At 38.2% G+C, this 21,286-nt stretch overlaps 1 protein-coding gene across 2 annotated transcripts in view; it reads right to left on the minus strand.

Annotated features, from left to right (window-relative positions):
- LOC112573631 (terminal uridylyltransferase 7-like) overlaps nucleotides 1-21,238 on the minus strand; it is a 25,049-nt gene extending 3,811 nt beyond the window's left edge. The window contains exons 1-27 of one of the 2 annotated variants that reach the window (XM_025254168.1): nucleotides 21,161-21,238; nucleotides 20,322-20,671; nucleotides 19,720-19,875; nucleotides 18,648-18,721; nucleotides 18,323-18,439; nucleotides 17,708-17,882; nucleotides 16,853-16,993; nucleotides 16,270-16,469; nucleotides 15,920-16,039; nucleotides 15,746-15,805; nucleotides 15,005-15,176; nucleotides 12,273-13,951; nucleotides 11,550-11,697; nucleotides 11,089-11,175; nucleotides 10,632-10,729; nucleotides 9,093-9,254; nucleotides 8,643-8,732; nucleotides 7,919-8,032; nucleotides 6,600-6,677; nucleotides 6,065-6,242; nucleotides 4,920-4,967; nucleotides 4,044-4,144; nucleotides 3,386-3,507; nucleotides 2,843-3,003; nucleotides 2,337-2,488; nucleotides 1,702-1,839; nucleotides 100-1,032 (exon numbers count right to left, since the gene is read on the minus strand). In XM_025254168.1, the coding sequence (XP_025109953.1) occupies nucleotides 100-1,032; nucleotides 1,702-1,839; nucleotides 2,337-2,488; nucleotides 2,843-3,003; nucleotides 3,386-3,507; nucleotides 4,044-4,144; nucleotides 4,920-4,967; nucleotides 6,065-6,242; nucleotides 6,600-6,677; nucleotides 7,919-8,032; nucleotides 8,643-8,732; nucleotides 9,093-9,254; nucleotides 10,632-10,729; nucleotides 11,089-11,175; nucleotides 11,550-11,697; nucleotides 12,273-13,951; nucleotides 15,005-15,176; nucleotides 15,746-15,805; nucleotides 15,920-16,039; nucleotides 16,270-16,469; nucleotides 16,853-16,993; nucleotides 17,708-17,882; nucleotides 18,323-18,439; nucleotides 18,648-18,721; nucleotides 19,720-19,875; nucleotides 20,322-20,643 (5,826 nt within the window). In that variant the 5' untranslated portion in view covers nucleotides 20,644-20,671; nucleotides 21,161-21,238. The remainder of the gene's footprint in view (nucleotides 1-99; nucleotides 1,033-1,701; nucleotides 1,840-2,336; nucleotides 2,489-2,842; nucleotides 3,004-3,385; nucleotides 3,508-4,043; nucleotides 4,145-4,919; nucleotides 4,968-6,064; nucleotides 6,243-6,599; nucleotides 6,678-7,918; nucleotides 8,033-8,642; nucleotides 8,733-9,092; nucleotides 9,255-10,631; nucleotides 10,730-11,088; nucleotides 11,176-11,549; nucleotides 11,698-12,272; nucleotides 13,952-15,004; nucleotides 15,177-15,745; nucleotides 15,806-15,919; nucleotides 16,040-16,269; nucleotides 16,470-16,852; nucleotides 16,994-17,707; nucleotides 17,883-18,322; nucleotides 18,440-18,647; nucleotides 18,722-19,719; nucleotides 19,876-20,321; nucleotides 20,672-21,160) is intronic. The other variant, XM_025254167.1, reaches the window with a different exon arrangement.
- Between the last annotated feature and the right edge of the window lie 48 nt (nucleotides 21,239-21,286).

Below are 21,286 nucleotides of genomic sequence, written 5' to 3' on the forward strand. Positions count from 1 at the left end.
TTAAAATGTTTATTTATAAACTTTAAAAACAATTCAAGCCAAGAGATAAGCCATGAAGACTGAACAAAAAATTTAATGCAGTAACAAATATATATATACCGAAAGTTGAGAGCTTCTTCGCATAACAGGTGGCATGAATAAGGGAGGGCGGCAAGGCATGCCCCTTGGTAAGACACCAGGCATGGCGACGTATGCTGGCTTCACACCAGACACTGGTGCAGATGCAGGTGAGGGAGTGGATGCTGGGCTTGCTAAACCCGGTGGCATTGAAAATATGAAGGGTGGTGGCCTCACTGGCTGCTGAAAGCAAAACTCTAAGCAGGCGGCCTGCTGCTGTTTGTGGTCCTGGATACTCTGTGACTCTTTGTCTGACTGGTGCTGCTGTGCATGAGGCTGCAGTGTAGCAGCCGGTGGTAGATGCTGTTGGCCTTGCTGTAGTTGCAGATGCTGTGCTAACAACAGTGGGTACAGTTGCTGTGCTGGGGTCAGATGCATCTGCTGTGGTGGCCGCTGTGTTGCTGCATGGCTCTGTTGCTGCTGTGGTGCAAGGTGCTGCTGCTGTGCTAGCTGACTCCGAAGGTGTTGTTGCTGGGACAATGAAGAATTTTGCTGCTGTACCGGGAGTTGGTGATGAATCTGCTTAGCTAGGTGCTGCTGTTGCTGTGCTGCAAGTTGTTGAAACTGTTGAGCTAAGTGTTGCTGTTGCTGTTGCTGTGTTTGTGACTGTTGCGCAGTGGGTCGTACAAACAAAGAGGGATGGTGCATGGGCTTCAAAGATTTGACACAATCTTCCTCCTGAACCTTTCCAGCTGGAGCCCCTGGTGTGGTAGGACGGTGCTCCTGGCCTTGACTGGGGCTCTCTTTGTCCCTGCTCCTAAGATCACCACCATTACTAGGTGATCCACCCCAAACAGTCCCAGAAGTCTGAAGGTTCATTTGCTGTTCAGGTGTAAGGTTCAGCAAGAGTGGAGACAGTGGGTTGACTCCAGGTATGGGAACAGAGGCTGTAAATATCTGACTAAGACTTGATTCCTGCACAAACCGTAATGCCTTCAAAATGAGTAAAAGTGTATATTTCTTGATTTTATAGGTATTTAATTTATGCTTAACACAGACAAGGATTTCCTATTCCATAAGGTCACTGACTGGGAGTGTCATGTGAACATAATTTAAGGGTCAATCCCAGATGGACTTTAACCTATAGCTGAAGTTCCTGATTATGTAATGTACAGCCTTTCCTGCACAGGACATCTGTGGTGTTTAGTAGCGATGCTTTTTACGTTGTCTCTATATGTACTCGGTGTTGAGCATATGGCTCAGTGTAGGATGGTGCACTCTGCAATATCATATACTGCAAAGCAATAAGACCTTACATCTCAAGTGAAGATAAGCACTCTATAAATCCTCTGTTGTTGTTATTATATGTCATTAAAATCTACTACTGACACTAGTGTTTGAATATTTAGTGTATTGTTCATCTTTAATAAATTAATTTTTTTGAAAGAGCATATTTTCTAAAGCAGCTTACTCTGGCTTATGAAGCCTATGTGTGTAACTTGAAAGCTCTGAAGTACATGTTGATTTTGGAACTGCTATGACAACTAGCCTACATCGTAATGTCATCAGAATTGCCACCCTCCCCCATTTACTGGACGTTTTGTTTAGTACAAGAAAAAGTACAAGCAAAACTCCAACACTCACAGATCCTCCACACATGTTAAACAATTGCTGCAGCTCAACAGGAATCCCTGGGGGATGGGAACCTGATGGGATCCTTCTCAGTGCTTGGGGAATACTTCCTTGTGATGAGCTTGTAGGGGAAGGAGTATGAACACTGGTCTGAGAAAAAAGAGTTAGAATGATTAAACAACCCCCAACCCAACATCAATCCATTTTCTTGGTCCCAAACAGATACAACTGCATCTCTACTTATTATTACTTCTACTTTAGCAGAAAACAAGTTGCAATATGTACTTTTGCATACAGACCTACGTCAACATTCAAATGTTAAAAATCAATGTACTCCAGTTCATAAAATAAAAAACAAGCAAACAACAAAATTTAAGAAAAAAATATCTGAACCCTTTATTTTTTGCAACGTACAATGTAATTTTGTTTTTCAGCAACACAAATATTTAAAAACAAGACTTCAGGCATATTTGTAAATAAAAAGATTATATTTTATTTTTGAAATGCATATCCTTTGTTTTTCTCTTAATATTTCCTAAACCATGCTGCCAGAATACCAAAGTTTTATCTTTTATCCTGTGACTTTTAGCTAGAGACTTGGACTACTGAGTAATCTGGTCAACAGAAAAATTAACTCAAGCACTTACAGATGTTGCCTGTGGGCTGCTGCAGGCCTGCTGCGACTGAGCTGGCAATGGTGGAGGACCCTCATTGCTACTGCTGCTGATGACAGAAGTGGCGGTGATGGCTGGTGTGGTAGATACGGTTGAAGTCTTGTTAGATGTTACCTCTTGCTTATCTGAACAAGAGACATATGGACTTTGCAAACTGGTGGTGCACAGTTGTGTTGAGAGGTTCTTTACATATCATTGTCAACAGGGATCAACATTTTTCACACATTAAATATCTTCTAACTCCCTTATGCAATGGCTAGCCATCTTCATACAAATCTATTATGTCTTATAAAAGACATGCAAAGAGACAGATGAACTACAGTTGGAGGCTAATGCTTAGATAACAGGAATTGAATCTCTACTCTGTGGTTGGGTAAGAATTGTTTTAGTGGCATTACATGTGTAGTGGGGACTGTAAGGAATAGAAGAATATTCCCCCATTCCCTTCCTCCAACATAAAAAAAAAAGTTCTACCATACCTTTCTTTGGTGTTTTCTTTCCCTCTGCAGGAGATGCAGGAACCTTGCTGCTTGCCATCTGCTTCGATTGTTTTGTTTGATTTTGGTCCTTGTTATGTAGCTCTTGACTAGTGACCTTTTGCTTGTCATTGTTCCCCCTGTTTTCATCTTGCCCCTTATTTCTGGAAAAAATGGTTGTAGAATAATGCAAAAAAAGACAGCAGGATACTGCAGTGTCAAATGTGATAATAACAGCAGTGACAACTACTAATCAATGTTTCTAAAGAATTAATTGCTAAGTTAGGTATCTTAACAACATAAAAACAAAATTTCTTGTTAAGAAAAAAAATAATCTATTAAAAAGAAAGAAATGGCCCTATGTCATGGCTAGTTTTAAGTGTATACTTGATGGAGTGAAGGCACTCTCTGCTACAAAGTCACCTGACAGTCAACAACAAAGGCTCTCGGGACACCGTGAACTAGTCTAGCCTGGTTAATAAGAGCGAGACAAAATCTTTTTCCTCTGTCTCAAACCTGCCTAATGAAAAGTTCATTGCTTCTTACTGTTTTCTTGGTCGGCGATTAGGACAATCCTTCACCATATGTCCAATTTTCCCACACATCCGACAGCCTCGGTCATTTGGTGGCTTACCATCACACAGCAGATCACTGTCAAAAAAGTAATCCTGCAAAAAAAAAAAACAACTACCTTTCAGGAAAGATAATTTTACTATCTCCATTTAGATTTTTTTTTTTTGTGTGGAAAAATCGACTCAAATAATATGTACTTTATGGTCAGAGGTTGATGAAAAAAAATAATTTATTTTCATTTTGGCAACATTATTTTATGTTCTCTTGCTCTCATTATGGTTACTTTGTCTTTGTATGGTGACTGATAACACTTGGAAAACGTTAATAGGGTTAAATTTGAGGTTAACAAGTTAATAAGACAGTTCTTGAATGTTCTTTCATGTACATACATATGCACGAGAAGCATGAGTGTGTCAGCTGTCAAATGGTGCACTTTTCTAGAGTATGACATGTAGAAGGCAGAATCCAACTCTTTCCTTCCCTGATAAGGAACCCATGTGTTGAGTGTTTTCAGTCACAAGAAGGGGCAAGACTTGGACTGTAACTTTTGTTCCCAAGTCCAATAATCACTATGCTATGGCACATCCTCCTAGAAAGGTTTTTGCATGACAACATATTTTATGGAACTTACCGGTGGTGAACGATATCGACTGAAGAGAGGCATATTCATTTCATGCGGGGTGCCAAAGAGAGCACGACCATTCACAAAAGTCTTGTAGATGTAATTGTTCACTGAAAGATCAAATAACAAATCTATGAACAAAACCATAAAAAGAACTCTTATGCCCTGAATGTAAAAGGCATGAGAAGTTAAAGTGCACAACTTTTTTTCTAAGAACTGGGCAGAACTCAGTACAAGATACTATCTCCATGAATTTGGGTGAACAACATCCCTCTGTTCTTGAAATACAGGCAAACCTCACCATATACAGAAAGAGATCAATACCACAAACATTAGGAGTGTACATGGATATACTTACCTTGTATAGGCATAAGGCTGGGACTATATGCTAAATCAATAAACACTTGAAACATCACAACTCTGACCTCTTTCTGATATTTGAATAACAGAAGTGAATTATCCCCTACATTTAGGGAAGGGGGTGAAAGCATCTTGTATTGTGCTCTATCCAGTGATTTAAGAAAAATTTTGCACCATACCAGACCTGTAAAACAAATCTGAAAATGAATGATGGTCCACATATTTTGGAAAAAATAAATATGACTATAAATGGCAATAACATTTATTATTTCTAAATCCAAGAATGAAAATTAAGAGTATCAAAAATGAATAACTGATTTTAATAAATTTCTGCTTGAATTTAATGCATGAATTTTATTCATCACACTGAGGTGCAGCGTATGTGCAAAAAATACTAGGGAATTCTTATCACCACCATCACCCATTTAGGCATACTATGAGCCCTATATACAATACAGCATCAGCCACAAGTTTGAAACACATAAACATATTTTTATACTTATACGTGTAACCAGGTAAACTTACTCTTTCTAGACAGCCCACCTCCAAGGTTATGACTGAGGTCAAAAGGGTCTGAAAGACAACAAAAGTAGTATGAATGCATTATACAGCCTAATCAATTTTCCTGAAATCTGTCATGTGCACACTATACAGTCTCAGTCAGTTGTCCCTTGACCAGCACCTGTCGTTGGGAGAAGCACATGGATAGATGCAGGCAGAGTCTACGTGTCATCTCCGTAAAGCAGGATTGGTACTAATAGGGATTTGTACAGCTTGGACTTGCTGTAAACCTTATCTTACGGTTATGCTAGATCCTGTCTAGTCTAGCCATTGCCGCTGTTATGATCCTGGTGTGGATATCTTGCGTGGAACTGCGGTCCTTGGAGAGGGTGGCTCCCAAGTATTTGAAGCTGCTTATCTCTTTGAACTGTACCCCATTCATATAGATCTCCACTTACCGATGACATTTACCATGACTTTGCTCTTTTCAGTGCTGATCTCCATTCCATATACATTTGTACTGTTAGTCTGTTGGTTAGGTCTTGCAGTTCTTTGTTAGTGCCTGGTAACAAATCTATGTCATCTGCAAAACCCAGGTTGCAGATTGGTCTTCTACCAGTTGAGATGGAATCATGATGGTCGTGGAGAGCTTTGAGCATGATGTTCTCCAAGAAGATATTAAACAGCACTGGTGATAGGGGATATCCTTGATGTACGCCTATTGTGGTGCGAAAGTAAGCTCATATTTGGCCGTTCAGCATTACTGTACTCGTTGATTTGTACAGCACTTTGACAACTTGAACGTGGCCTTCTTTGATTTTGGATTTTTGCATCACATGCCATAACCCCTTGCGCCAGACTCTGTCAAATGCCTTTTTATGAAGTTGTGGTAGAGGTTTCGCTGATGCTTTTCTATGAGATTGTGATGGTTGAAGATCTGCTCAACTGTGCTTCTACGTAGTCTGAAGCCAGCCTATTCTTCTGCTAGCAGCTCTTCTGCGGTGGTTCTGATGTGGTTCTATATAACCTTTTGCTTGGGTAGCTGTAAGCCTTATGATTCTGTAGTTCTGGCACTGTTTGATGTTTGCTATTATAGTCTAATGAATTTTCATAAAATCTGAAATGTGCACTAAAAGACCATAATTTAATCATTCATGCAGCCATCTTACCTTCCACTGCTAAACATTTTCCATTCCAGAGTTTCTCAAACTTGGTCAATGGGGCTTTCTGCCGGATTGTCACGACCCTCTCCTTCCAACTAAATTCTTCCAGGTAATAGCGGAAAAACCCTATCCACAGCTCTCCTGGGGTTTGTTTATTCTTCTGGAAGAATTTCCAGACTTTGGGCTGCAAGAGTAAAGAAGGGATTGGTAAACAAAAAGTTTAAAGAAAGTGCATGTGTGTGTGTGTGTTGGTGATGGGAAATCAAGGTTGAAGCTAGTTAGCCAGCATTTTAGGCTGTATCAAAGCAAAGAAGCTATACTGTATAATAGAATACCACATACAGAGAAAGAGCAGCATGCCTGAGACAAGATCTGAATCTAGGAGAGCCAATCCTTATTACATTGAAGGAAGCAGGGAGGGTTCTCTTTGCTGATCTAAAACTGTTTACATGCACAAAACCCCAAAACCTAACTGTTGAAACTTTTAAGTGCCATCAAATATCCAACAATAAAATATTATCAAATAAAGTTCACCACCTACCAAGCTTGCTAAGTCACCGAAGAACCATGTATTGCAGCCTTCCACGAGCACTTCTGGTGATTGTCCTGGAGGATACAACTAAACGAAGGAGATAAAAGGGGATAAAATGTTAGTTGGGTTGGAGCTTAGCCATTTGAGAAAAACGATTTTCTGAGCCTTTCAGTCAAATTCATATGACAAAAATGATGCATATACGATCATACTTTTTGACCTTTAAAAAAAATGGAATTCAATACTCCTATTTTGTGATGCAAGACAAAGATGTATGTTGACTATTAACCTGGGACACTCAGAATTAGGTATGTATAGTTGTGGGGTTAGGGGAGAGAAGGGATTAACCCTATAAATCTGGAATCTGAAACCTTTTGCTGGGATTTTTTAGGGAACGAGTGGGGAGAAGGAGTCTGGAAAATTAATATTTTAAAAGGGGGATGGACATAGGGGTTCAAAAATGAGGAGGTCCAAGACTGGGGACTGTCCTCAATTTTGCATATGCAGATATATACACTGTCCTCAGTCTGCATATGTAGATATATACCTGTTCCCAGTTTGCATGTATATACATATACACATACACCATGAATTTGTATTACTGGACTGCTTGCAGACAATTTTTTCCAGTTAACTACTAAAGTGAGGCTGGTGTATACAAACCATCCAGTTTAGTCACATTCATTGTTTAGGCTCGCCAAAACTAACAGCAGAGAACTTTGCAAGAGGCTAAGCGCTGGTCTCAGCAGACAGACATCAGTCTGCCTATACATGTCCCTGTACACACCGCCCTCTGTGTACATGTATATATATACACACACACCATGCCTAGTCTGCATAAGTAGATATACACTTGTCCGCACTTTGCAAACGTAAATACATCTGTGTGTATATGTAGATATACATGTTGTCCTTGGTTTGTAGATGAATACAAACTCTACATATGACAGAATGTGAGAAAGAGAGCAGAGCATGAAATAAACAAGAGTCAACATATAAAGTTGAACACAGGTTACAATAAGTTGGAGGGGGGTTAGGAATAGGTGTTTCACGAAGAGCCAGCAACTAAGACAATTTTGCAGCAAAGCAGTCAGCCCTGTAAACAGATGCCATATGCAAAAAAAAAAAAAAAAAAAAAAGAGAAAAACCCAGCATGGCCAAGACAAGATCTGAACCCAGGACAGCCCATCCTCACTATATTGGTGACAGGCACAAGATGCAGCAAACCTAGCAAAGACATCACAAAAACATACACAATTAACTATCCATGTAATCATGTAATAATGATATACACAGTAATCATATACAGTAAAACTTGTGAAGCTTACTTCCTGCAGGACAGGTATGACTGGTGGATTGCACTGCTGTAGAAAGTGCAGCATCATCAAGATATAGCCATATGATGATAGACTTCCTCGAGAGGCATCACCAATGTCACACACCTAGGACAACATAAGCATCAGCATGAAAAAACTTTATCACCCATAGCCAGGTGTTAATAAACATCCCACCTACACCCCCATGTTATCCCCATCAAATTCTCCTCATTACACATGCTTTGCAGGAAGCCACCGATTATGTCACATCACCAATGTCAGATATTTGAAAGAAATACACCATTTTTTTCACTATGAATGCCATGTAGCTTAATGACAGTACTAGTACTGTCTCAGATTTGGTGGTGCCACCAATGTCTACTGGTATACTTTTCGCACTCTCATATCCATCACACTAGTTTCGGATCATTATTGATCAATGATGTCAAATGTTCTGCAGATGATGATGAATGTGCAAGTTATACAACACATGATCACACTCATGAAGAAGTATGCACTCAGCTAAGACAAAACCAATGGTGTCAATGTGAGTTTTACCACCTTTCCAGATTACCAATTGAAATATCAGTATTATGTTGAGCTTCTACATAATATCAAACAAACTTATATATACATAGGCCAACATGTACATATTCAAGTATTCACACATACACACACATGTACATTCAATTATGTATATCAAAATGGTAATCAGGAAAAAGTAGTGTTGGGTCACCTTGGCAAAGACCTTGACAGCGTATCCTAGCTGACGAACACGGGTATCAATAAGAGAGTAGTGATGTAGCAGTTCTGTGTTTCTCTGGGCCTGGCAGTTTGTTAAGAAAGTGGGAAGAAGTCTTTTAAAATTTGCTACACAAAACTGATTTTTCTTGCATACATTTTTGTTTTGACAACGAAGATGAATGTTTATATTCCTTTATCAGAGCTGTAAATCCATAAATAAAAATACCTGCACGTTTGTGTGCACACACATACAGAGAACATCAAAGCTAATATTATCATCACCATAATAAAAACTCAATTGAAACATGCCAGTCTCTTACAGTGAAGGCTTCAAACACAATACAAATAGAAGAGATAAACATACCCCTTTTCTTTCTACTACCACTGACTCTCCTGTAAGGCCACTACAAGTATTAACAGTGCATGTACGTTTACTACTTACAAGGATATTGTAAAGACTAATGTCCCCTTCCAGGCGAGTTCTGCTGTCTGTGAACTTAACAATGGGCACCTTGGCTGTAGGTATGGGAATAATGTTGTATAGTCCTCGATATTGTTTGAGTCGTTTTGCCACATTCTCTATGGTCTCGGCCACATCCAGATCCTGGATATAATCACACACAACCAATTTGGTGTAAGTACACATCTGTTTAAAATTAACAGATATCTCATATCCTTCAGTGCAAAATACCTATCCCCTTTTCTACAAACAAAATTGAATTATGAGAGTAAATTCTCTTTCTTCGAGACTTACCAGATGACATGACCATAGGAGATAAAGGGTTACATTAGCTCTTTATCCATTGAAAAGTTGTCTCTTTGACAGTAAGTTAGCACATACCTGGTGTGCAGAGCACTGCACTAGTTAGGTGAGCAACTGCCCTCTAATAGCATAAAAGGCCAAATGCAAGGACAACAACCCAGTTTTATCAACACTCTACCTTCAACAGCAGGGAGGTCAGGAGGGCCTTGATGTCATATCATCTTGTAAGTCTCAAAGAAAGAGAATTTACTCTCAAAATTTTAATTCTTTTTTGACTGTACCAGATAATGTCACCATAGGAAAATAAAGGTCAGGCAGAGGGAAAAAACAAACACCTGAAACGGTAGGAAGTGTCCTGTTAAGTGGCTGCAACAATGCTAGAGAAGCAGAGTGCACGAAAAAAAGGTTTCACAAAAAAGAACATCAGCCAACTGTGGAAAAAAGTTCGACAAGTCAACACTACGACAGAAGGCAAGGCAGTTCAAGTGCTGGGTGCACACATGATGCAAGCAAGAAAAGGAGACTCAGGTGTCTAAGACTCAACTAAAAACAGAACTGGGCTTGAGGAGACCTCCTAACATAGTCGGCCGTCGAGGATTGGCCACCATTTTCTGCCTATCTCGGGTACCAGTAAAAGACAAGAGCAGGATCTCAGGGAATCTGAATGAGTTACTTCTTGAACCACTCCTCTGGACAATAGTGTTTCTATCACCTCAAGGAGAACCACAGCTTCTGCAGAGCACCCCAGAGAAGACATCCATATTGGGGAAGAGGTCCATGGTGGTTGTTGGGAGAAAACACCAGCGGAAGTCTGTTGCTGATAACCTTTAGTAAGGATCAGTGATGAGCTGACACCAGGCCTCTTGGTGAAGTAATAAGTGAGCCCCTACCATTGACTGAGATCGTCCATTGGTGACTCAAAGTGTGTAATCAATGCATCTCCCACTCTGATAGCATCGGATAACCCCTACACTTTGCCATCAGGTCAACAGGACAGCCAAGAGCTTCCAAGGCTTTCCACACAAGACAAAGAGCCCACTTTTTTGACACAAGAAGAATAAAGGTCAGGCGCAGGGGAAAAAAAAAAAACAAAGGATTTTTTAACAAGCAAAGATAAAAAAGCTGCTTTTAGAAGTTCTGAAATGTGATAGCTACAGCAAAGTCAAGATATAATAAATGGATTTTGACTTCAGTAACCATGGTAACAGGATTACTCACTTCTACAGTCTTCCCTTCCAAGGTCATGCAAATATCAAGGTCACTTGTTTGAAATCCAAAGCCATTGCATGATGATCCAAATAAGTAAAAATGGGCGTCTGCATTGAATTGAAAAAAAAAACATTGTTCACGAACTCAAGCTATAAGCAGAGACTTGGAATTTGCTATAAATCAAGCACTACTCAGGCTGCATCTGGGATCAAATGAGGTTAACCCAGGTAATGCTAGAGGGGAACTATTTTTACATAAAAATTCCCCAAGCACATGCAGCACTCTGAATTAATCAAGAAAATAAAAGACAGCAATGCTTTACTTGAGGGTATCATTTCAGCAATAAGACAGGAAAAACTTCTTGCTACCTTTTACTTGCAAAGGATACATTTTCAACAAAAATCTGGCTATCATTGCAATGGAAAAAAAAATTAAGGATGTTATCCACAATAGTCTAATCCCCTACCTGGATATATCTGGCGCACAAAAGCCTCTAGCTCCATTGCAAGGTTGTTTCTCTTGTAGAAGTCTCCTTCACTCAGCCCAAAGTCATCTATTGTTTGGTTGAAACAAGAGAATAATTCACACTTTAGTGATAAATTTCATATCTCAAGATATAGATTAATCACAAACTGACCAGTTTCCTACCATTCGGTCAACATAGTAGACAAATATACTGTCCCAAGTAGACAAGCAGGTAGCTGGAAGCTTGATTGCAGGAAGCAAATGACATTACATTGTCGGGGATTTATGCTCACCCATAGAGTGAACAAAGATTTTACCTTTAAGCTATACATGTACTGTAAAGAATTAGCCAAGAAAAAAAAGAGCCTAGAAGAATGAACACAGTACAAAAATGGGGAATAAATATTAATGCTCATAATAATGGCCCATTGCAGTAGATTATGAAAGACAAGAAAAACCTACAGATGATTTGGCTGACAACTTTATTCAGTAAGGTCATGTGTCTGTTTGTCATTGGTGGTAAGGGTTCAACTGGGGGAAGCTGATCCTCAGGGCAGTTCATTTTAAGGTGTCCTTCCTGTTCACAATAGCTGCAGATAACAGCTGGGCCCTGTCAAACAAAAAATCTGTATATATATAATAGCAAACATCTCTTGAAGATTTGAATTTAAATCTTAACTCTTATAAGTGATGCTACAACAGATCAAACATAGATTTTTTTTTTTTAATTTTTAAATGGTTGCAGAAGTTAAAAATATAGCATAATTGAGTTTCTGGGAACCCTAGAAAAAATTTTAAATATTTCTTTTACTTATTTTATTTTAAACTTTTTAGTTTCTTAAATTTTGTTATCAATTTTTTCATTTAACTTTATGACTTTATTCCCTTCTTAGAGCTGACTTAGAGGAGATAACATAATTTTATGAGTCCTAGAGCAGCAGTTACATATCTCCCCTAATTCCACTTATAAGTTCTCATACAAAATTAAAATTTATTAATTATTTTTAGACTGCTGGAAACAATTTAATATTGCATTGTCACTGGAAATGAGTAACTGGCAAAAATTTCAGACCTTTAGGATGATGGGAAGTGGGTGAAAAATCTATTACAAAATGTGAACCTGACAGACAATATAGTAAGTTTAATAAAAGTGTGTAATAAAAAGGAAATTTATACAGCACCTACCTTTCCATCTGTGAACACATCTTCTGAGAACTTATAGACACAGTGAAAGACCTCTACAGCACTGGAAATCTGCATTGATTTTGCGATAGTTTCTCCTTTAGCATCCTGGTGATATTCATGTGAATGGGACAGAGATTCATCTACCCTGTCTCCCAACATCTGCTCAGAACTGGTGACCACCAGTCTTCCTTCATCCGGCTGCGAAGATCTTTTTTGCTCGTCACAAGTGAGAGTCTGTTGCAGACTATGACGTGCCTTCACCACAATGAGCTCTGCATACTCCCTGGCAAAGTTTTGCAGTTTCTCATCATCAGCATCTACCACCTGGTTATAATACTGGTCTGCAACTCTTATAGTATTCTCAATGGCCTGGTGAGTCTGGTGTGACTGGCTGGCAATCAGTTTGGTCACATCATTCCTTGACTGGTGATCTACAGTACTGTCATCGTTCAAACTAAGATCTTTCAAAGCCTCCTCCACTGACTCTGTATCACCTGCAGCTAGTCCTGCAGCTGCTTCTTTGATGCTGGCATGACTGTTCTCAGATTCTTTAGACTCTACACCTTTCTCTAAAATATGACTGTTTACAGATGATCTTTTCACTGCCCTATCTGTGATAATTTCACTCTGACAGTTTGAGCCTTTGTCTCTTGATGCTATATTTGGCAACTCACCAGCACAACCTGGTGTCTGAACTGGTGATCCCTGTATCTGGTCATGTGGAAAACTTGAATCCTCCAAACCTAAAGTTTTGCCAGTGTCTTCTATCTGCTCATTATCAAGTAGTAATTTCTGTGTTTGAAAAGCATTCACAATTCCATCCTGCACAAACAACTTAATGTCTGAACAATCCGCAGCATCAGTCTCTGTAGATGGATCTTTGGTATAAGATCCCCTAGTTTCAGCTGCACCTACTATAAAGGTGTCTTCTACTTTCCTTTCACCAGTTGAGTCTATTTTTGCTGCACCTCTTGCCTCCTCTTCCCTGCAAGAATGATCAGCTTTCATCACATCAGCTTGTTCACCATCAATTGCATCTCCTGCTTTTTCTTCCCTTGTTACATTGCCACCAATGTTTTTGCAAGAGCACAGATCTGATTTGTCGTTTGTGCCTTCCTGCCCATTAATAATGCTAATAATCTGACTTTCTGGTGAGTTTTCTGCCTGTTTCTTAATGGTTGTAATAGCACCAGTTGAATATTTTCCATTAACCAGTTTAAGGTGTTCATTATCATCAAGAGGCAACCTGGAATTAACTAGATTTACATCGGTTTCACAATTACCACCTGCTTCACAAGTTTTACTTATTTTTGCATTATCTGCATTAATACTCGGTGCTTGTGTTGCATCATCACTTTCTGAATGAACCTTTGCTTTCTTTTTCTCTTTGTGAGAAGTATTTTTGGATTTGGTTTTCTCTGCATCTATCTTCATGCTTATGCTTGCTGCATCCTTGTTACATGAATCTTTGTCTTTTTCTTCCTGGTGTTCTTTCAAGAGCTGAACAGTTCTCTGATGTGCCAGTTCCTTTAATGAGTCGATTGAAACCAAAGACTCTCCACTTGCATTTCTAGGAAGTCCATAATAATAATATGCTTTTCTTAATGACCCCTGGAAGTACTCGTATATAAGTGTGTTGCCCATAGAGTTGGCAACATTCTTCTTTGGTGCAAAAGGATCTGTGACAAAACAATAATATGCAAATGTCACTAAATATACATAAAAAACAGCTAAGAATCTTTAATGTGTATCATTAAAGGAAAGCTGATGATTAAGATCTTAAAGAGTGATTCTGTTTTTGTCAAGTGATAGGCTCAATACAATAAAGTACATTACAAAATCTTAGGGAATATCTTAAGAAATATTTTGGGGAAATATCTTGGGGAATATTTCCAGTGTCTTGCGGAATATTTTCAGGGAATGTCTTGAGAAGGAGGATTGGTGTTTTACGCCAAACCAGCAACTTAGGCTATATCACAGCAAGGCAGCCAGACCTGAAAACAGGTGCCACATGCAGAGAAAGAACAGTGCGCCCGAGATGAGAGCTGAATCCAGGACAGTCAACCCTCACTGTAATGGTGACAGACACTAACCATTGCACCACCGGACCGCTTGAATGTCTTAAGGAATGTCTTCAGGAACATCCTACGGCATGTCTTGGAAATATCTTGTGAAATATCACTCTCTGTTTTTGAGATTCAGGCCAATAAAAAGCCAAAAACATTGACATCAGAAGAGTACCTGGAAATGCTTACACTGTCAAGCGACAGCCAATGGAAAAGCTGGGACTAAAGATTTATCTGTGGATACTTGTGACATCATAGGTTTGATCCCTTTGCATGGTGATATTTGTGGGCTTGTACCTTTAGAGATTTATTCTAAGTTTTGGGGATATGGTATCATGCACTGTGCTGGACCCAGTGATTAGGGGAAAAAAGTTTTTGCTCTCTTGTAGACCCTGCACAGTCGACAGTTGTGGGATCAGCAGATACTCTCCACCGGCTCAAACTGGTTCTAAGAATGTTGGCAACAAGACAACCATAGAGCTTTCACACAAGAAATACTTCATATCCATCTTAATGACACATCTTAGGGCTGGGCTAACAGAGTGATTCACAACAGCAAAGAGATAGTACTAAGCAATATGTCATACAAAACACTAAGAAACCTTTCCATGGCAAGATGATGCTATAATGACACATGGCGGATTTCAACTAAAAAGAGTTGCATACCTTCAATGGCAAGTCTCTTGGAATGCCACTTCTTTTCTGAACGCTGTAGTGGTTCCTGCTGTCGGATCGAGACCACATGCTGAATGCTATTAAACTCTAGACAGTAAAACCTGAGCAAGCGCACCCACAGCTCCCCAATACTCATCTTGTTGGAAGAAGCCCAAGCCCCTACCTGCACACATTGGACAGAAATGCTAACAGAGCCTGTTATTGGATGCAGCCCAGCACCAAAATGCAAAGTAAACACCAGCCACCTTAACTTGCAAACGTTTCAAAATCACTCTATAAAGTAAAATCATTCTATCAAGATAGTTGAATTTACATTATTACTATTCATACCATAGTGTCATCTATTTGCTGAAGATTAAGTTTCTTTATAGTTGGTTTTAGTCTTTTGTGTGCAGCACTTGGGAAAATGCATTTTACAAATTCAATTTTTATTATTATGTAAGATGGATTTATTGCATTATCACTCAATCAGTAATAAATCAGTTTACTGACTTAGCAAGTGTACCAGTAAAAGCCATTGACCTTCAGTATCTTTTTTTAGTGTTTGTAAATGGACAGGATGGGCTATTACTCAAAAATCCAAGACATATACTAACTATAGATCACAATAATAAGAAAATTTCCCCCAAATCCCACGTTTATAGAAAGAAGCAGTTCATTCATCTTTATTAGATATAGCATGAAGGTTTGAAGAAGTGTAAGCCATGGCATCATGCTGTTGGCAGCACTTACTTGCTCTTTGAACTCATCAAACACTGTTACTGGCTCTGAACTGGGATTACTGGGAGCCTCCTGGAAACAAAGAAAAACCACACTTTAAGAAGAGCAGGAAAACCATCTGGGATGAAAAAAATGAAGGTTTGGGAAACCAAGAATTCACAGGTAGAAGAGAAAACTAAAACCAACCTTTGGATCCGTCAACACACACAGAACTGGGGGCTTAATCTGCTGTAAAAAATATACAGCCATAATGCCAAAGCCAAATGGTGGCAAAGTTCCCTCCTCCTGACGATCTAGATGGCAAAGCTGCAACAGTCAGTAAATACTCTGGAAAAAGAACTGGCATTGTTGGGCCTCTTCGTTCTTAGACAACTCAACAACTGGTCAGTTTCATTTAAATTTGACATGTCCTATTATTTTTTATAAGTTTGACAAGAATGGATTTGTGATGCAACAGAAACAAGGGAACAAATAAAACATGGATAAAGAAGCAGCAAGTAATGGATGATGCATTCTGTGCAACCAAAGATATTTACTTTAGCCCAGCAGCGTAGTATGACAGCTATCTTCCTGGCCCGTGGATCAGCCAGACTGTACAAATGTAGGAGGTCACTGGTGAGAACAGCTGAATGACTCTTAATGCCAAGCACAATTTTTAAACCTGTTGCTGCATCTGTCAGATTCACCACAGGCACCTTGGCCAAAAAGTCACTCTGAACATTAATGAATTCTTTACCTGAAAATATGCAAGTGAAATAGTTTGGTAAAGTATCAGAATGAAAAACCAGGAAACTACTTCAAAGGCCACCATGCAAGACAGTGGTTATTTAATTTTTTAATTTTGCCATTGTTTCAGTTAAATGCAAATATTAATTCAGTGATCTGGGGGAGTGGGGATGTTGACACAATAACAGGAATTCAAAAGTACATGGCTAAGAGCTCACACACATCCACATGCATGCAGTATACATGCTTCTTGAGGAATTAACATAGATCATGGTCAGTCAAATGATTATTAAGAAGCTAAGGAGCACAACATATTAAAACCAGTACCAAGAGACAATATATCAATAAGGTATTTAAAAGCTGCCAAATACTGAAATGCAGCTGAATGCTCACCCTGCTCTTTGTGAAGAATGCTAAAAACATCCAACAGCAGCTTTGGAGCAGGTCCTTTGCCACATACTTCAATATTAACATCGCTTTCTTTTAAGCCAAAGCTGCTCCTTGATGAACCATACAGCTGTAGCACCACTCCCTCTGAAACCAAGTGAATAAATGTTTGCAAGATGGAAACATAAGGCTAGCTGTACCATTTTTAACAATATTTTTTCTAGATGAAATAATCAATGGCATACAACACTCTCACTGAAAACATTTCAGAACCTTAATTTCACAAATCGATTACCATTCCCCAAAGTATGATAGCCCATCCCCTGTTGGACTACCACTTAATTCCCTCGCTGACCATTCTACAAAAGTAGACATTTTATACCTTTGGCAAAGTAAGGTTTTAAAAATAGCACATCTAAGTATATAACCACAAAAGTATTTTACATGATAGAAGTTAATAATGCATAATGTATTCAAAGTCAGCCCTCACCATTCATGTTTCACCTTTGTGGTGTTGGTTTGCCATCAATAATCATATAAGATTTTTTTTTAATTGAGTTTTGTGGCCTACTGTGGAAAATTGCAGAAGACATGCATAGACTAAAAAAATGAAAATTAAAAATAGCCTGATTGTATGGGATCCTTCTGGTATGGTGAGTATGAATGTGTGATGGTGTTGTTGATGGTTGATGTGTTTTGCGGTTCTAACTCTTGTTTCCTTACAGAGCTAACTGCCCACTAGGATAAATAAAATCATAATTTATCAAAGCAATGAAAGAGGATACTTATGCAAATTTCACATAGCAGGCTTAGGAGAGAGTGTGTTGATTATTCTTCGCACCAACAAAACATGACAAGTACCTTTGAACTGAGAAATAAACTTCTGAAGACGATCAACAGCATCTTGTCGCATTTGCAGTTCTACAGATGAAAGCCCATGCTCCAGCACAACAGCTTCAAGCATTGCATTCAGAGCTTGTAGTTGATCTGTGGTTGGTTCAGGAATATGCTGCAGGATGCCTTCAGAGTCAGCTGCCTAAAATATGAAAATAATCTAGGTTGAAAAATGTCTTCATCTGCATCATTCAGCCTTATATAAAAGTAAATTTGGTTAACTTTGCCAGTCAACATACTGCAGTAAAGACCATCATGGGAACCCATAAAGAAGAGGTTCATTATTAAAAGAATCACTGTTATTATAGTTGTTAACTTTACTACGGACCCAAACAAAGAAATTTGTCATTTGTTAACTGTATGTCACATCTACCTGTGCACCCATGTATAGTGACAAATCAAGTAAATCCATCCCAATAGTGTGTAGACAATCAAGAACTTCGTGCAAATCCTTGAATTATCTCTATAAACAGAGACTTTTCTTGGACTTTCCCAAAACAGAAAAAAATAATTCAAATCATTTCAAAAAAATTTTTTATTTTTACATTTTTATTTCTTATATTTCTTTTAAAACATGTTTACCTCTTTTTTGCGCTCATGACGATTTTCTCCGAGATGTTTTTCACAATCCTCAATAGTGTCAAGATGATATTCACAGAGGCGACAGAAGAATCTAGCATTTGGAAAACTCAAGTTTCTCTAATAAAAGAACAAATGAAGCAAAGGTTTGAGCTATATAAAATTTCTGTAAAAGCAGTCAAATACCTTTTTAATATTATTTGGTAATTTTAAATAATGTTGACAAGTGACAATTTCTAGCATGTAAAACAAAGATATGGGACTGATTTATTATTAGTTTGGTAACCAAAACCACAGTAAAATATTGCAAAAAGTACAATTTTACAACCTTCCTCAGCTCAAAAATTCTGTGTGATGCAAGCAGCCTCAAAATGGAGTCATCATCTTTGTTGGCAAGTGTTCCTGGAAATAAAAAGGACTGCATGTGAAAACATACTACAGCTATTTTCAAATAGCTTGTATGAGGAAGGAAAGCTGGAGGAACCATTTTCTTCATGCCTACTCAGAGGCTACAAAAGTACTGACAAATTATACCTTGAAAGTTGTAAATGACAGCTTTGATTATTCTTGGGGGAACAGTTTTTCCTTCCTGTTCGACTCTATTAAATTCAGCTCATCTGGTTCAAAAACTTACCACAGCAAGTTCAGGGTCATTGAGAGGCGACAAGGACCAGTAAGAGCAGAATTACATCCTTAGTTTACAGCATGACCATAATGACCATCATGACAAACATTTTACAAGATTAACCTGTTCAGATAGGCATAAAATACTGCATGTTCCCCAAATATGCCATAGTAATATGTGTTTATCTCTTAATTATAAACAAAGGACAAGACTCTACAAACTGATAATAATGAACTGAATAAACAAAAATAATGTTTATCTTTAAATACATTTTGGCTGATGACAGAAGATATAAAATCAGTGATATAACAAATTTTGTAATTGTTTTACACAAAAAAGGAGAAAGGACAAGCAAACACATCTAGGGCATTTTATACATGCAGCAATCTTCTAATGAGGCATAAATACAGTAGCTCAGTTTGTAAACTACAAAAATGTGGATTAGAGTGGAAAAGATGGTGAGAAAAAGAGGATACCATCAGCTACTGGTATTTATTTAAAAAAAAAAAAAAAAGTTGTGTCTTAAGGTCTGCATTGAAAGACTTAAATGTGGTCGCTATGCCAAGTGATAGGGAAAAGGCACTCTTGACACTGATGTGTGGCACATCAGGAGATCAGGAGGTCCACATGAGCAGACAAACGTGACCAACTTGGATCATACGGCAGTAATTCAGCCAGGACGGGACAAATGTGGGCAAAAGTTTTATGATGGAGGTAACTTTTAAAAAGGTAAGTCCTGAATTTTCAAAATCCTGTATTAGTTTAGCAAATATACCTTTAAAACTCTTTTGGTTAGAAGTTTTTCCTTGAGTCAAATATTTATCATGGCTGGCTTGCTTTCTGTCAATAGCTTGCCCTTGACCATGTCTTCCTTTTTTATCGGCTTTACTTTTGGCTTTGGCTCCCTCTGGTCCATGTTTTGACGGTCCTCCTTATAAAGTAAAAAAAAAAAAATTTAATTATGAGTTTGCACTATGGACAGTATTATTACAGTATCGAACAAATGCAAATTTACTGAAATTTTCTTGTTTCTTACAATCTTATTTATTCAAAACAAACTTGGTCCAACATCTGTTTTAAAGAACAGAGAGAGAAGAGAGGCATCTACAAAAAAACAAACCCAAATACTCATCAAAGTAACACCATTGTATGTCCTATAACAACAGCACCAAAATGTATATGTAAGACATTTGCCTAGACAATACAAACACATATTCTTAATATCAATAAGCATAAGTTTTATGCTAAGCAGCTTCAAAAACAAGTTTTCTTGGTGTCTTATATTCAGCTATGTCCAAGTTAATACACAATTTGAAACATATTGATGATCAATCTTGTATAACAAATTTTGGAGGGCAGACAAAAGCAGAGTCCAACCTTGATTCACATTCCTACTGTGGTATTCCACTTCTCTGCTGCAACCACTGAGAACCACTGTTATCCCCTCTTTTCTAACACCACCTTGCTGCTTTGCTGATGGTAACATGGAATCTCCTGAGGACTGGTTACCAGATCCTTTTCGAGGTGAGGGTAGTAAAGGAGTTTTTACAGAAGTTTCTCCCATTTGCTGTTGAGCTTCTTTTCCCATATCAACCATTTTGTGACTCGTCATGGCCATATAAGGATGACCTGAAGTGGCTTCCATGGGTCCATTCTGCTTTTTCTTTTTCTTGTTCATTTTGTCTTTGCCATCCCTCATGTCTGTACCAAATCTTTGTTTTGTTGACCTGGAAATAAAAAATGCTCAGCACTGTATGGTTCCTGGCTGGAAACCCTTCATGCTGCCTTCTTTATATTTATTACCTTTTATTCATTAACAACTATCAAAGATTTTTGCACAGGAAATGCTCTTTAATGTAATTAACTAACCTAGTTGTAACCTCACGTCCTGTTTGTGTTGGTCTTTATGTCATGCACAGAGAGCAAATCTCTTATTATAAATCTTGATGCCAAAAGCAATAATTCCCATACCAACATAGGCTTCGCGATAAAAAAAAGACTGAGATCAATGTTGCAAAGGTTTTATAAAACGTGTTAGGAAGTTTCTGAAAAATGCTAGTTTCACTTTTGAAGGGATAATCTTTAACTCTTAAGACCTCTTTATCAATGGTGATAGCTTTTACTGTTTAAACAATTCATTAGTCTTAATCAAAAGAAATTTAACAGTGGAAAACTGCATGAAGATTTCATAATTATTTGATGTTCATTTTGCTTACCTACATCTAAAGAGATTGGAATTGGTTTGTGTTGCCTTTGCTTGATTTTTCAACGATGTAGTGGATGTTAACTAGAGTGATCTTCCTTGAAAGCAAAAACTAGTTTATTTTTCATTAAGATAAACG

This window comes from Pomacea canaliculata, linkage group LG10 (assembly GCF_003073045.1).
Source record: "Pomacea canaliculata isolate SZHN2017 linkage group LG10, ASM307304v1, whole genome shotgun sequence".
Lineage (NCBI taxonomy): Eukaryota > Metazoa > Mollusca > Gastropoda > Architaenioglossa > Ampullariidae > Pomacea > Pomacea canaliculata.